This window comes from Sarcophilus harrisii, chromosome 6 (genome assembly GCF_902635505.1).
Source record: "Sarcophilus harrisii chromosome 6, mSarHar1.11, whole genome shotgun sequence".
Classification (NCBI taxonomy): domain Eukaryota; kingdom Metazoa; phylum Chordata; class Mammalia; order Dasyuromorphia; family Dasyuridae; genus Sarcophilus; species Sarcophilus harrisii.
In genome coordinates, this window is record NC_045431.1 from 15338990 (window position 1) to 15351669 (window position 12680).

The 12680-nt window shown below is 36.2% G+C and overlaps 1 protein-coding gene across 3 annotated transcripts in view; it reads left to right on the forward strand.

Annotated features, from left to right (window-relative positions):
- The window catches only part of ANAPC4 (anaphase promoting complex subunit 4), a 40286-nt gene extending 33151 nt beyond the window's left edge, over positions 1-7135 (forward strand). Inside the window, exons 26-29 of one of the 3 annotated variants that reach the window (XR_004230233.1) lie at positions 338-511; positions 1629-1752; positions 2249-2765; positions 6815-7135. Coding sequence is in view for 2 of the 3 variants with exons in the window: in XM_003773339.3 (XP_003773387.1) it covers positions 338-511; positions 1629-1752; positions 2249-2473 (523 nt within the window). In the remaining variant the exon portion in view is untranslated. Of the gene's footprint in view, positions 1-337; positions 512-1628; positions 1753-2248; positions 3150-6814 lie in introns of those variants that run through there. The other 2 variants (XM_012552309.3, XM_003773339.3) reach the window with 2 other exon arrangements.
- The last annotated feature ends 5545 nt before the right edge of the window (positions 7136-12680 follow it).

Consider the following 12680-nt stretch of genomic DNA (forward strand, 5'->3'; position numbering starts at 1 on the left):
AGTTGCTGATTAAGTAGAGTAAGAACTTAAATCTGATCATTGATCTCCAGCAGGCTCTCTGACCATAAACTAATTTTTTTCTGTACTCTTGGTTTCATGAATGTGTAATCAAAAATCTAGTTCGATTAATCTGTCATAAATAACAGAACAGCAGGTCAGTGGGAATTTAGAAGAAAATAGAATGCATCAAATATAATGAATCCTGAAAAATATTCTAAAATAAGATATGACTTGATCATTTTCTTTTTCCCCTCCCTGCCCGTTTAATGCCTATGCTTAAAGTGATCACTCAGTTAATGAATAACCTCTAAATATAATAAATTCAATTTTACTCCAGCCCCTACAGCTGTCTTGATGCACATTTTTATGATGATGAAACGATAACAGTTGTTCTGAAGGAGAATGAAGAACAAGAAGGCAAAGAAAGAATCTTAGCTCAGTTTCCATTGTCTTTGGTATATACTAAGGAAGATGCTCCAGAGAAGGAATTCAGCGGGACAACCACTAAAAGGTAGAAGAACATTGGTAGTTACTTCTCTCAACTAATAGTTAAATTTTTTTTTTTTAATGTAGAATGTAAAGTCAGTTATTCAGGGTATGATTAGTAAGAGTAACCTTACTAGTAACTGAGCTGCAGGGTAACTGAAAAGCAGGGAATTCTCCTTCATTATTCTGCCTTCTGTTAGAACAAGGCGAGATGTACTTGGGTGGAATGAAATGATCTCCTCAAATCCCCATCCCAGGAGAGCCCTGGAACATCACTAATATAGACGGAATGGAAGGCTGGTTTTATATATTTGTGTGTGTGTGTGTGTGTGTGTGTGTGTATGTATATACATGTATATACATACACACACACACACACACACACACATATATACATAAAATTTATTTTTATCTTTTGGAACAAAGGTCTTCTTTCAAAGTGGGATACCAAATACATAGTAGAATTGGGGAAACTCCCACTTTCTATTCTACTGTTCATTGTGATGGTACAAATCAAGATCCATCCCCACTAATTCTAGGTGCTATAAGAACCATATATTCCCACCTTCAAAAGAAAATCCTTATATAATTGAGACTTAAGGAACCAGATATTTCTTTCTCTTAAAGTTTGTTAACCTATTTTCAAAGGGAATCAAAGCAATACTTGCTTAGCTAAGTTAATGTAATAGGCATTTAACTGTTTAAAATTGCAGCATTATGAAGACTAAAACTAGGAAAAATGGTATTGGAAATAGAGAATAGTGGAACAAAGAGAAAATATCTAGAGAGATTACGAAGATCTTGGTGATTCTTTAATCAAAGATGATTTCCCAGACTAGTTTTTGCTTAGCCAGGCCAGAGACCCAAAATTGAATTTTATCTCTGATCTCACTAATTATGGGATCTTGGGCATGATTTTAGCCTCCCTGGCCTCAGTTTCATGCTCTGTACAATCAGAGGATTAGGCTAGATGAATTTTGAAATCTTTTCCATCTCCAAATCTATGAGCCTGTGATCCTAAAATTGTAGGATTTTTTCTTCCTTTTTCAAGAGAAGCATTCTAGATGGATTTGGATAGAAGTCGAAGACACAAAAAATGAAGGGAAAAATAATTCTACTTTTTATGGTCTTACTCTGTGTAGGCTTGATGAACAGAGTGATCTTATACCTACACATACTGTCTTCCTGGAGAGTCAGTGGAGAATACTGGAGAATATGAAAGCGCAGTATGTTGCTGTGAATGGTTTTCGGAAAGTCTCTTGTGTAGTAAGTATTTATATTTGAATAGGGCTTTTAAAATTTGTTATGGCATATTACTTGCATACTTTGGATCCTTAGCTGTTCAATTTTGTGTTAGAGAGTACTAAGTAAAAATCAAATACTCTCTATCTTTATAATCCCCATATTCTTTTTATATATCGGAAACCTAAACTTAGTAATTTTAGCATAAATTGAGATAAGCGAGTTATTTCTAGGGGTGGATAGAGCACCAACCCTGAAGTCAGGAAGATCCTAGTTCAAATCTGGCCTCAGTCACTTAACACTTCCTAGCTGTGTGACCCTGGGCAAGTCCCTTAACCTAGTTACCTTTGAAAAAAAAAAAAAAGTTATTTCCCTTTAAAAGAATCCCACTTTTCTAAGAAAGTTTCAGTTTCTGCTTCTATTTTACAATTACTGAAAAATATATTTATTGGGCTGTTCAAATAACATTTTTTAATGTTTTAAATATCTTTAAAACTAAATCCTTTTTATATTTCTTTAGTTAAGTTCAAATCTTCGTCATGTTAGAGTATTTGAAATGGATGTAGAAGATGATGGGGAGGCAGAAGAGGAAGATGATGATGACGAGGAGGAATCTTCATCCCATCATGTGCCTGGTGAGCAGGAAGAATTAATTCAGTCTGCAGATAACCAAGAAAGTATTGGCAATGAATCTGCCGATCTGGTGGATGCAGTGGAAGATCAGGAATCTAACTTAGATTCATAATCTCAGCTGCAGTTATTTTATATGTTCTCATTATGTTAATAAGTAGGTGGGCTAAGATTTTTTTTAGAACACCTTAATTTTTTTCTTTGTACCAAAGAAATAAACAGTTAATTATCTTGTGAACAATGCATATTTTCTTTAAATCTGCTTCATCTTCCAGAAATGTAACCATTGGAAGGACATTTCCTTTTGCTGATGTTTCTTTATAAAACTGCCTGAAGAACTGTAGTTTTTAAAGCAAACATTAATTGAATTTGAGGAAGGGAATTCAGTCTTTTCTGCTTCTCAAAAAGTAAGTGTCAGGACTTATTCCTCTTAGCACAATGAATTTATATTTAAACAGTTGTCATTTATTACTGAAAGAGGCTATTCAGCTTCTTTAGCATTAAAAAATTTTTAATCAACAAAATGTACTATTTTTATTCCATTTCTTCTTTGTAAGATCCCTGAATGCTTTGTATTTGTTATATTTCCATTATCAGTTAAAAATGTGAATGTCTGCGGTGCTAAGCTTTCAAAATGTGAAAAGATTGCTGTTGCCCTTATCAATTAAATACCCAAAATACTACTTGTCCCTAAATTATTAACTTTTCGCATTCTCTTGATTGAACTTTTGATTCTATGAATCAAGAATATTCACAGCTAGAGCTATTGGGTATTAAAGACATGTAACAGACATCTGTACAATTTTACTTCTTGGGAACATTAGGAGTAATAGGTTCAACTAAATATAATTTAGCATTAGTGTTAATGAACTCTTATGCACTGTTGATTTCTTAATGTCCTCTCCCAAATTAATGGGTATTATTCCTGTGCAACTGTCAAATACTCCCACCTTTTACCTCAATCCTCGCTGCAATGTGTTGGTCCATACATAAATCAGTTTATAAAGACTCAGAATTTCTTCAGGCTGGAAAGTGCAATCAAATGAATAGTTCACATGTAAGACTATTCCATGCTTTTCTGCTGTTTCATATAATATTTCTTTTCTTACACACTGCTAATAGATCATTGTACAATACTTTTTTAGTTAGAAGATAGGATGAGATATTTAGAAGAACTGTGGATTATATCAAGAATGTGCTATAGCTGCCTCAACCTGGCTTGTGAGAAACAATTGTTCTGATTTCAGTGTGAGCTTTTACTCACTGGGAATCAGCCAGTTCTACATTCAGGGCTTGGACTCTTGTTTTGTTGATAATCTAGATTTAAGAAAGTGCTGGAGATAATGTGAATTAGGCAGATTAAATTTAAAAATCCATGAGGTTTTTTTTTAATTTGTTTATAGAGAGCAGAATATTAAACAGTTATTTGAGCATCCCAGGTTTTATGTGTGGAGAACATAAATATGGTACTGATACCTAAACAGAAAGATAATTACAAACCAATCTCCCTAATGAATATTGATGCAAAAATTTTAAATAAAATATTAGCAAAAAGAGTACAATTTATCAGCAAAATAATATATTATCACCAAGTGGAATTTATGCCAGGGATGCAGGACTGGTTCAGGAAAACTATTGCCATAACTGACCATATCAGTAACAAAACATATGATAATCTCAACAGATACAGAAAGAGATTTTGAAAAAATACAGCTTCCATTCCTATTAAAAAGAAAACATAAGAATAAAGGAAATTTTCCTTAAAATAATAACAGCATCTATCTAAAACCACCAGCACTCATATTTGTAATGGAGAGAAGCTGGATGCATTCTCAGTAAGATCAGGAGTGAAACAAGGATGCCCATTATCACCACTGTTATGCAGTATCATACTGTAAATGGTGGCTTTAGCAATAAGAAAAGAAAAGAAATTAAAGGTATTAGAATAGTCAATGTGGAAATAAAACTATCACTCTTTGTAGAGAATATGATGATATACTTAGAAAGAACTACAGAATTATCCAAAAACCTACTTGAAACAATTAACAGCTTTAGCAGAGTTCTGGGATATTAAGTAAAGCCATACAAATTATCAGCATTTCTATATATAGCTGACCCAGATCAGCAGCAAGAGATAGAATGATAGATTCCATTTAAAATAACTGTAGACAAAAATGATAATTTTCTGTAGAACATGAGAATAGCCAGGTAGGAAACAGAAAAAAAAATGGCAATCGTCACAGCCAGAACTGTTGACTAAGTTATTAAAGAGAAAAGTCCTAGAAACATCTTCTTTCTGTGCTCTGGAAAGTTGTAAACTACAGATAGTAATTCTCTTTGTATAGCTCTGAGCCCGCAAGCAGGAAGTTGCATGGTAAAATATGCCCGAGTTGTAAAATCTCTTTCTCTTCTAGTCACTGTCCTATTGCCTCTCTCTGCTGCAGTTGCCCAATGACACATACAGTCTAGCAATGCAACAGTTAAACCTTTATTACCTATTTAAATAAATAGGTGGTCAATAAGCTATTGGAGGTAATTTTCAGGAAACAGTGATACTTTCACTTTTCTGGAAGGGAAAAGAAATGAAAAAGGAAGAAGATATATTCAAGAAGAATCACCAGTTAAGTTCTGTGATCAGAGAGGGGCCAATTTTTAGGGGCACATTTCATCTTGACACTCATTCATTTTCTTGCAAACATGGTTCCAGTTCTAGAGTCTAGTGCAGAGGAACTCAAGCTGTTAATGTGCTGTCTTGTGCTTTTCATTCTCCAGTGGTTTGTAGTCATGGAAATTCCCATGGTAGTTCCTGCTTTGCATATCTGGCTGTTGATAACTTAAGTCATACATTTTACATATATGCATATATACATGTACATATTACATATATACATATATACGTGTGTGTATTCAATTTTATTTTCAGTTCCATACACTCTCTGCCCTCTGCATTCTTCCCCATCCACTGAGTAGATAAAATCCATTACAAATTTGTATAGTCATGCAAAACAAATTTCTACATTAGCCAGATTCCCAAAAAATTTTTTAAAAAAGAAATAAAATGGAGAAAAAAGGAAATACGCTTTAAATGACCTTCTGAGTTCATCTGCTCTCTCTCTCTAGAGGTGGATAGTTTCATCATGAGTATCCTTTGGAAATGTAGTTTGAGTTACATTGATCATTTACCAAGTCAAATTCCATACTGTTGCCATTATTGTTCTGCTGGGTCTCATTCACTTACATTTGTATCAGTTCATACAAATCTTCCCAGACTTTTACAAACCCCCCCCCCTTTTTTTTTCTGATTTCTTACAGCACAATAATATTCCATTGCATGCATATATCGCACTGTGTGTGCCCATTCCCCAACTAATGAATATTTCCTCAATTTTCAATTCATTATCACAAAAACAAGCGGCTATAAATATTTTTGTTTATATAGGTCTTTCTTTGATCTCTTTGAGGGATAGACCTAATTGTGATATTGCCAACTTTCTCAAAGGGTATTTCTAGTTAAATAGTTTTTTGATAGTTCAAAATTGTTTACCAGAATAATCGAGACTGCTTTGAAGCTTTACCAACAGTGCATTAATGTACCTATTTTTTTCCTGGTTTCTCCAGGATTTGTCATTATTCTTTTTTAATCTGATGGATGTGAGATAGTACCTCAGAGTTGTTTTCATTTTTATTTATCAAATTATTAGTAACTAAGAACATTTTTTCAGTCATTGATAGCTGTGTTTTTTTTCCTTTGAAAATTTTGGGAAATATTTTTTAACCTCAACTGGCTCTTTTTCTTATGAATTTGACTCTGTTTTTGTATCTTCTTTAGAAGTGAGAAATGAGACCTTTTTCAAAGAAACTTGCTGCCAAGATTTTTGCTATTGTAATGGTTTTTGGGTGCTACCAACCATTCCCATACAAGACCAAACTTACCTGATAAATGCAATGTGTTTTGAGTGTTCCCCTCCATCTCTCTCTCCTTGGTCCTCTGTGTTCCTTGAGACAAAACAGTATTAAAATAAAGCAAATTAATAATTCTTTTTTATGTTAAATCCAATATGTGTAAACATATTTATACAATCCTCTTGTTGCACAAGAAAAATCAAATCAAAAAGGAAAGTAAATGAATAAGAAAACAAAATGCAAGCAAACAACAACAAAAAGAGTGAGAATGTTATGTTGTGATGCACATTCAGTTCCCACAGTCCTTTGTCTGGGTGTAGATGGCTCTCTTCATCACAAGATCATTGGAACTGGCATCAATCATCTCATTGTTGGAAAGAGTCACATCCATCAGAATTGATCATTTTATAATATTGATGTTGCCATGTACAATGATCTTATGGTTCTGCTCATTTCACTTAGAAGCAAATTAATAATTTTACATTGGCCTTGTGTTTTAAATGAAAGGAAGAGTCAGTTAATGCAGCAAACTTCATTGTTGTTTTATTTTAAGAAATTATCTCACCCTCTCCAACCTTCAGCAACTTTATCAATCAACAGCCATCAACATCAAGGCCAGATCCTCCACCGCGAAAATGATCATGGCTCATGGAAGGCTCAGATGATGATTAGCATTTTTAGCAATAAAATATTTTTAAACTAAGGTATGTACATTTTTTTAGACTAACACTACTGTACACTTAATAGAAGATAACACAGCTTTTATATGCATTGGAAAACCAAAAAATTGCTGTATTGGGATTATTGCAGTGATCTGGAACTGAACCTGCAATATCTCCAAAGGATGCCTGCAGAGTTAGCATTGGATAAATTTGCTTTTGAATGAATAAATGTCCCTGTGTTGACTTTTGTTTCTCCAAATCAGCCCTTGAAAAGTGATTAGCAAGGTGAGCTAGCCACTGCATTTTACAAGCTGTTACTCACTAGTACAGGTGGAGGGCAGCATCTACCCAATTCGATAAAGTTAATCTTTACTCTTAGTAAGTACATCAGCATTGGTTGATATCTCTCTCTCTCTCTCTCTCTCTCTCTCTCTCTCTCTCTCTCTCTCTCTCTCTCTCGTCTCCTATCTGCCAGTCAGTGTCCTGGCTTCTTCCATCCTGAACAAGTCTAGATAATTTTGTTCTTGCTTGAATGTTATCAGTCCTGAAGTGCCAGAGGCTAAAGTCCCTAAAGTAGAGGAGCCAGTCTGGGAAGAGTTCAACTGGTGACTTGCTTAGGAGCCAGCAGACACTTGCCCCTTTTATCTGGTTTTTGACTAATTTTTATAGCACCCTCTAAGTAGAGATTGCTGTCCTTTTTACATCATTGTTAATTCCCAAACACTGCCTTATCCCCCAGTGGATCTCTTCCTTGTAAGAAGTACAGTCAAGCAAAGCAAATCAAGATACTGACCAATTCTGAAAATAGATGCCTCATTCTGCACAATAGTCCACACCATGTTTGCCAAGAGTTGGGAGCCAGGCTTTATCACTGTTCCCCTGAAATTACTCTTAAACAATGAATTGGCTAGATTCCTGGAGTCTTTCTGTTATTTTCCTTTTGAATTGTTATGATCATGAGAGAAATTGTTCTTCTGGTGGTTCTTATTTTCCTCTCCATACATTTATTCACCTAAATTGTCTTAAATTTCTCTAAAATCTTCATATTTGTCATTTTTTTTTTGTGGCATAACAATATTCCATCAATTCACATAACATAATTTATTTAGCCATTCTCCAATCAACAAATGTCAATTTTCCTCTTAATCATTTGTTGGTATAAAGTATAATCATGAATATTTTGTACCTAAGAAATCATTTCCTCTGTCTTTGACATCATTGTGGCATATTTCTAGCCAAAGCTTCAAGCACTTTTAAAAATTGTCCCTTACCTTTTCTTCCTCTTCTCTAATTCTTTAAAAAATATTTTATCTCCCCCCAATTACAAGTTAAAATGTTCTCTAATTCTTATAAAAAGATTATGTATGTTATAAGTTCCATTTTCTAATTTCCTTGGATATAAGATTGTCATTTTTTACTTCCTTCTCTATATAGAACCTTTTCAAGGCAATCGGAGAAATTGCTGTATGGTTTTAGAATCAGGTTCTCTATTCTCCTCCCCCAACTCCACTCCCAAACTTTACCAAATTTCCACAGCAGGAAGCTCTGGGGGAAAAAACTAGAATCTAGGAACGTGGGAGACACGACCTATAGGTCAGAGAAAGGAGGGAAGAGTAACCAGCTGAATTTGTAGTTTAAAGAGCCTGGGCTCAATTTTGCTCACTGCCTGAGTGACCTTGGGCAAATGGTCTCATGTCTTTGGACCTCAGTAGGCATTTGGACTACATTGCTTCTAAGCCCCTTCAGCCTGTAAAATGATTTCACTTAGGGCATTTTTACATGCTATCTTGTATTAGTAGGAAGGCAGCATGATGGATTGCTGGCTTTGGAGTCATAAAGTGCTAGATTCAAGTGCCACTTTTTTTTTAATAGCTTTTTATTTACAAGATATATGCATGGGTAATTTTTCAGCATTGACAATTGCAAAATCTTTTGTTCCAATTTTTACCCTCCTTCCCCCCACCCCCTCCCCCAGATGGCAGGTAGACCAATACATGTTAAATATGTTAAAGTATATGTTAAATGCAATATATGTATACATGTCCATACAGTTATTTTGCTGTACAAAAAGAATCAGACTTTGAAATAGTGTACTATTAGCCTGTGAAGGAAATCAAAAATGCAGGTGGACAAAAATAGAGGCATTGGGAATTCTATGTAGTGATTCATATTCATCTCCCAGAGTTCCTTTGCTGGGTGTAGCTGGTTCAGTTCATTACTGCTCTATTGGAACTGAATTGGTTCATCTCATTGGTGAGGATGGCCAAGTCCATCAGAATTGATCATCATATGGTATTGTTGTTGAAGTATATAATGATCTCCTGGCCCTGCTCATTTCACTCAGCATCAGTTCGTGTAAGTCTCTCCAGGCCTTTCTGAAATCATCCTGTTGGTCCTTTCTTACCGAACAATAATATTCTATAATCTTCTTATACCACATTTTATTCAACCATTCTCCAACTGATGGACATCCATTCAGTTTCCAGTTTCTGGCCACTACAAAGAGGGCTGCCACAAACATTTGTGCACATACAGGTCCCTTTCCCTTCTTTAGCATTTCTTTGGGATATAAGCCCAGTAGTAACACTGCTGGATCAAAGGGTATGCACAGTTTGATAACTTTTTAAGCATAGTTCCAAATTGCTCTCCAGAATGGCTGGATGTATTCACAATTCCACCAACAATGTATCAGTGTCCCAGTTTTCCCACATCTCCTCCAACATTCTGCATTATCTTTCCCTGTTATTCTAGCCAATCTGACAGGTGTGTAATGATATCTCAAGAGTTGTCTTAATTTGCATTTTTCTGATTAAAAGTCCCACTTTTGATACAGAATGATTGTGTCACAGTGGACCAGACAATTATTCTTTCAGTTCTTGAGACAACTTTCTAAATTACAAGGTATAGACTTGCATTGTTAGAAAAGAATTTCCTCATACAATACCACAGAAGTCAAAGGTCTACTTCCTATCTCTAGCCTCTATAGTCCCCAACCCCTCAAATTTTAACATTTTTATTTAAAGTTTTAAGTTCTGCATTTTAAGACAATAAGCAATCAGATATAGGTTATACATGTGCAATTATGTAAAACATTTCCATATTAGTCATTTTAGATAAGAAAACTCAAATAAAAGACAAAGAATGAAAGAAAGAAAATGGAAAAATAGCATGCTTCAGTCTGTATTCAATTGGTTCTTTCTTTGGACATGGATGATATGCTTCATCATTGGTCCTTTGGGATTGTCTGAGAATTTTTCTCCTTTCCATCTGTCACTTCCCTTCTGCTTCCTCCCAACCCAAACCCCATTTTCCTTTGATCCCCTTTATCTTTTTTCCAGTGCTTCCCAGATGTGCATCTCTTTGGCTGGTCCCCTTACTCGTTTTCTAACTTTTATTCTAATTATTTGGGCACTCCTTTCATTCCCCATCTTGAAAAGTTTGTTGCTAAAAAAGAATTATATTGTTTTTCCTCATTGGAAATATCTCACACTTACCCTAGTTCCTCATTAGTCATTTTAAACAAGAAGTCTCAAATAAAAGGAAAAAAAAGGTGGAAAATAGCATGCTTTTATCTGTATTCAATCAATATCAATTCTTTAGAGGTGGATAGTGTACTTCATAATTAGTCCTCTAGTATTGTCCTGAATCATTATATTGCTGAGAGTACCTAAATCATTCACAATCCTTCATAGAACAGTATTGCTTTGACTGGGTACAACATTCTCCTGTTTCTATTCATTATGCATCAATTCATGTGAGTCTTTCCAGGTTTTCCTGAAATCATTCTGCCTGTCATCTCCTTAGAGCACAATAATATTCCATTACAATTGTATACCAGAGGTGTTTAGCCATTCCCCAGGATATGGGCATTCCCTTGATTTCCAATTCATAGCTACCGCAAAAGAGTTGCTATAAATATTTTTGTACACAAAAATCCTTTTCCTTTTCCTTTTTGAATGCTTTGGGATATAGACCTAGCCCAGGGTTTGCTGCATCAAAGGGTATCCATAGTTTGATAACCCTTTGGGTACAGTTTCAAAGTGTTCTCCAGAATGGGTGGATCACTTCACATCATCACTAAAGTGAATTAGAGTCCTAGTTTTCTCTCATCTCCTGTAACTTACAATACTTTTTTTTTTTTGTCATACTAGCCATTCTGATAGGTGTGAGGTAGTAGCTCAGAGTTATTTTAATTTGCACTTCTCTGATCAATAATAATTCAGATTATATTTTCATATGACCATGAATAGCTTTGATTTCTTTGTCTGAATAGTACCTGTTCATATCCTTTGACAATTTGTCAGTTTCAGGAATGATACAAATTCTTGTAAATTTGAGAATTCTCTACATATTTGAGAAATGAAGCCTTTATCAGAGATACTTGTTGCCAGTTTTATCTGCTTTCCTTATAATTTTGGTAACATTGGTTTTGTTTGTGCAAGAACTTTACTTTTATGTAATGAAAATGATTTATTTTACTTTTAGTCATGCTCCCTATATCTTCTTTGAAGCCACATTCTTCCCTTATCCATGTGACAGATAAATTAATCCATGCTCTTAATTTGCTTAATTGTCACTTTTTATGTATAAACCATATGGCCATTTTTAGCTTATCTTGGTATATAATGTGTGATATTGGTCTTCACTTTATTGTTTTCCAATTTTCCTAGCAGTTTTTGTCAGCTAATGTGCTTTTGTTTCAAAAACGTGGATCTTTTAAAGAGATCATAAAGGAGAGAAAGGGACTCACATGTGCAGAAAATCTTTGTGGCGGCCCTTTTTATAGTGGCAAGAAACCGGACACTGAGTGGCTGCCCATCAGCTGGAGAATGGCTGAGTAAATTGTGGTCTATGAATGTTGTGGAATATTATTGTTTTATAAGAAACGACCAGCAGGAGGATTTCAGAGAGGCCTGGAGAGACTGACACGAACTGATGCTGAGGGAAACGAGCAGGAGCAGGAGATCATTGTGCACAGCAACAACAAGACTGGACGATGATCAATTCTGCAGGACGGGGCTCTCGTCAACAATGAGATGATTCAAACCCGTTCCAATGGTCTGGAAAACAACACAAAACAACTCAACATGTCCTGCTCTTTCTGAACCCACTGGGACTTCCTGGCAGAGTTAGAGGAGCGCGGCCATTCCCTTCTCCTGCTCATTTTGTAGGCGGCTGAAGCGGCTTGCCGGAGGTCTCCCAGCTCCAGAGCGTCTGAGGCAGGATTTGAACTCGGGGATGAATCTACCCGACTCGGGCCGGGGCCCTTGTCCCCCGTGGCGCCCCTAGCGGCCTTCACGGGAAGGGAGAGGGCAGCGATCGGGACATGGCCCCTTTCCTTCCTTGTGGCGCCCGTTAAAATGTGAGCGGGTCAGTGTTGGCGGTTTGTCTGTGTGTCCGTCCCGCTGCTTAGCTCAGGGCCGGGCCAGTGAAGTGACAGGCCTGGGGCCATTCCGCTGGGGAGTGCTCTGGGCTCGGCTTCTCCCGGGGCGCCGGGGCGATGCTCCATACTTCTATGGATCCTCTGCCGGGAAGCCTTCTATTCCTCACTCGCTTGATTAACCCTTCTCTTTCCGTTCCGTGCCGTTTCCCTGATCCTCGGTCACAAGGCTTACACCTTGACAAAAAACACCCCCAGGTGGTTGTTATCATTATCTCTATTTTATAGAGGAGGAAACTGAGGCATTCATTGCCTTGCCCAGGGTCACATGGTGAGAGTGAGTTCAGCCTGAACTTGGGTCTGCCAGACTCCTCTGT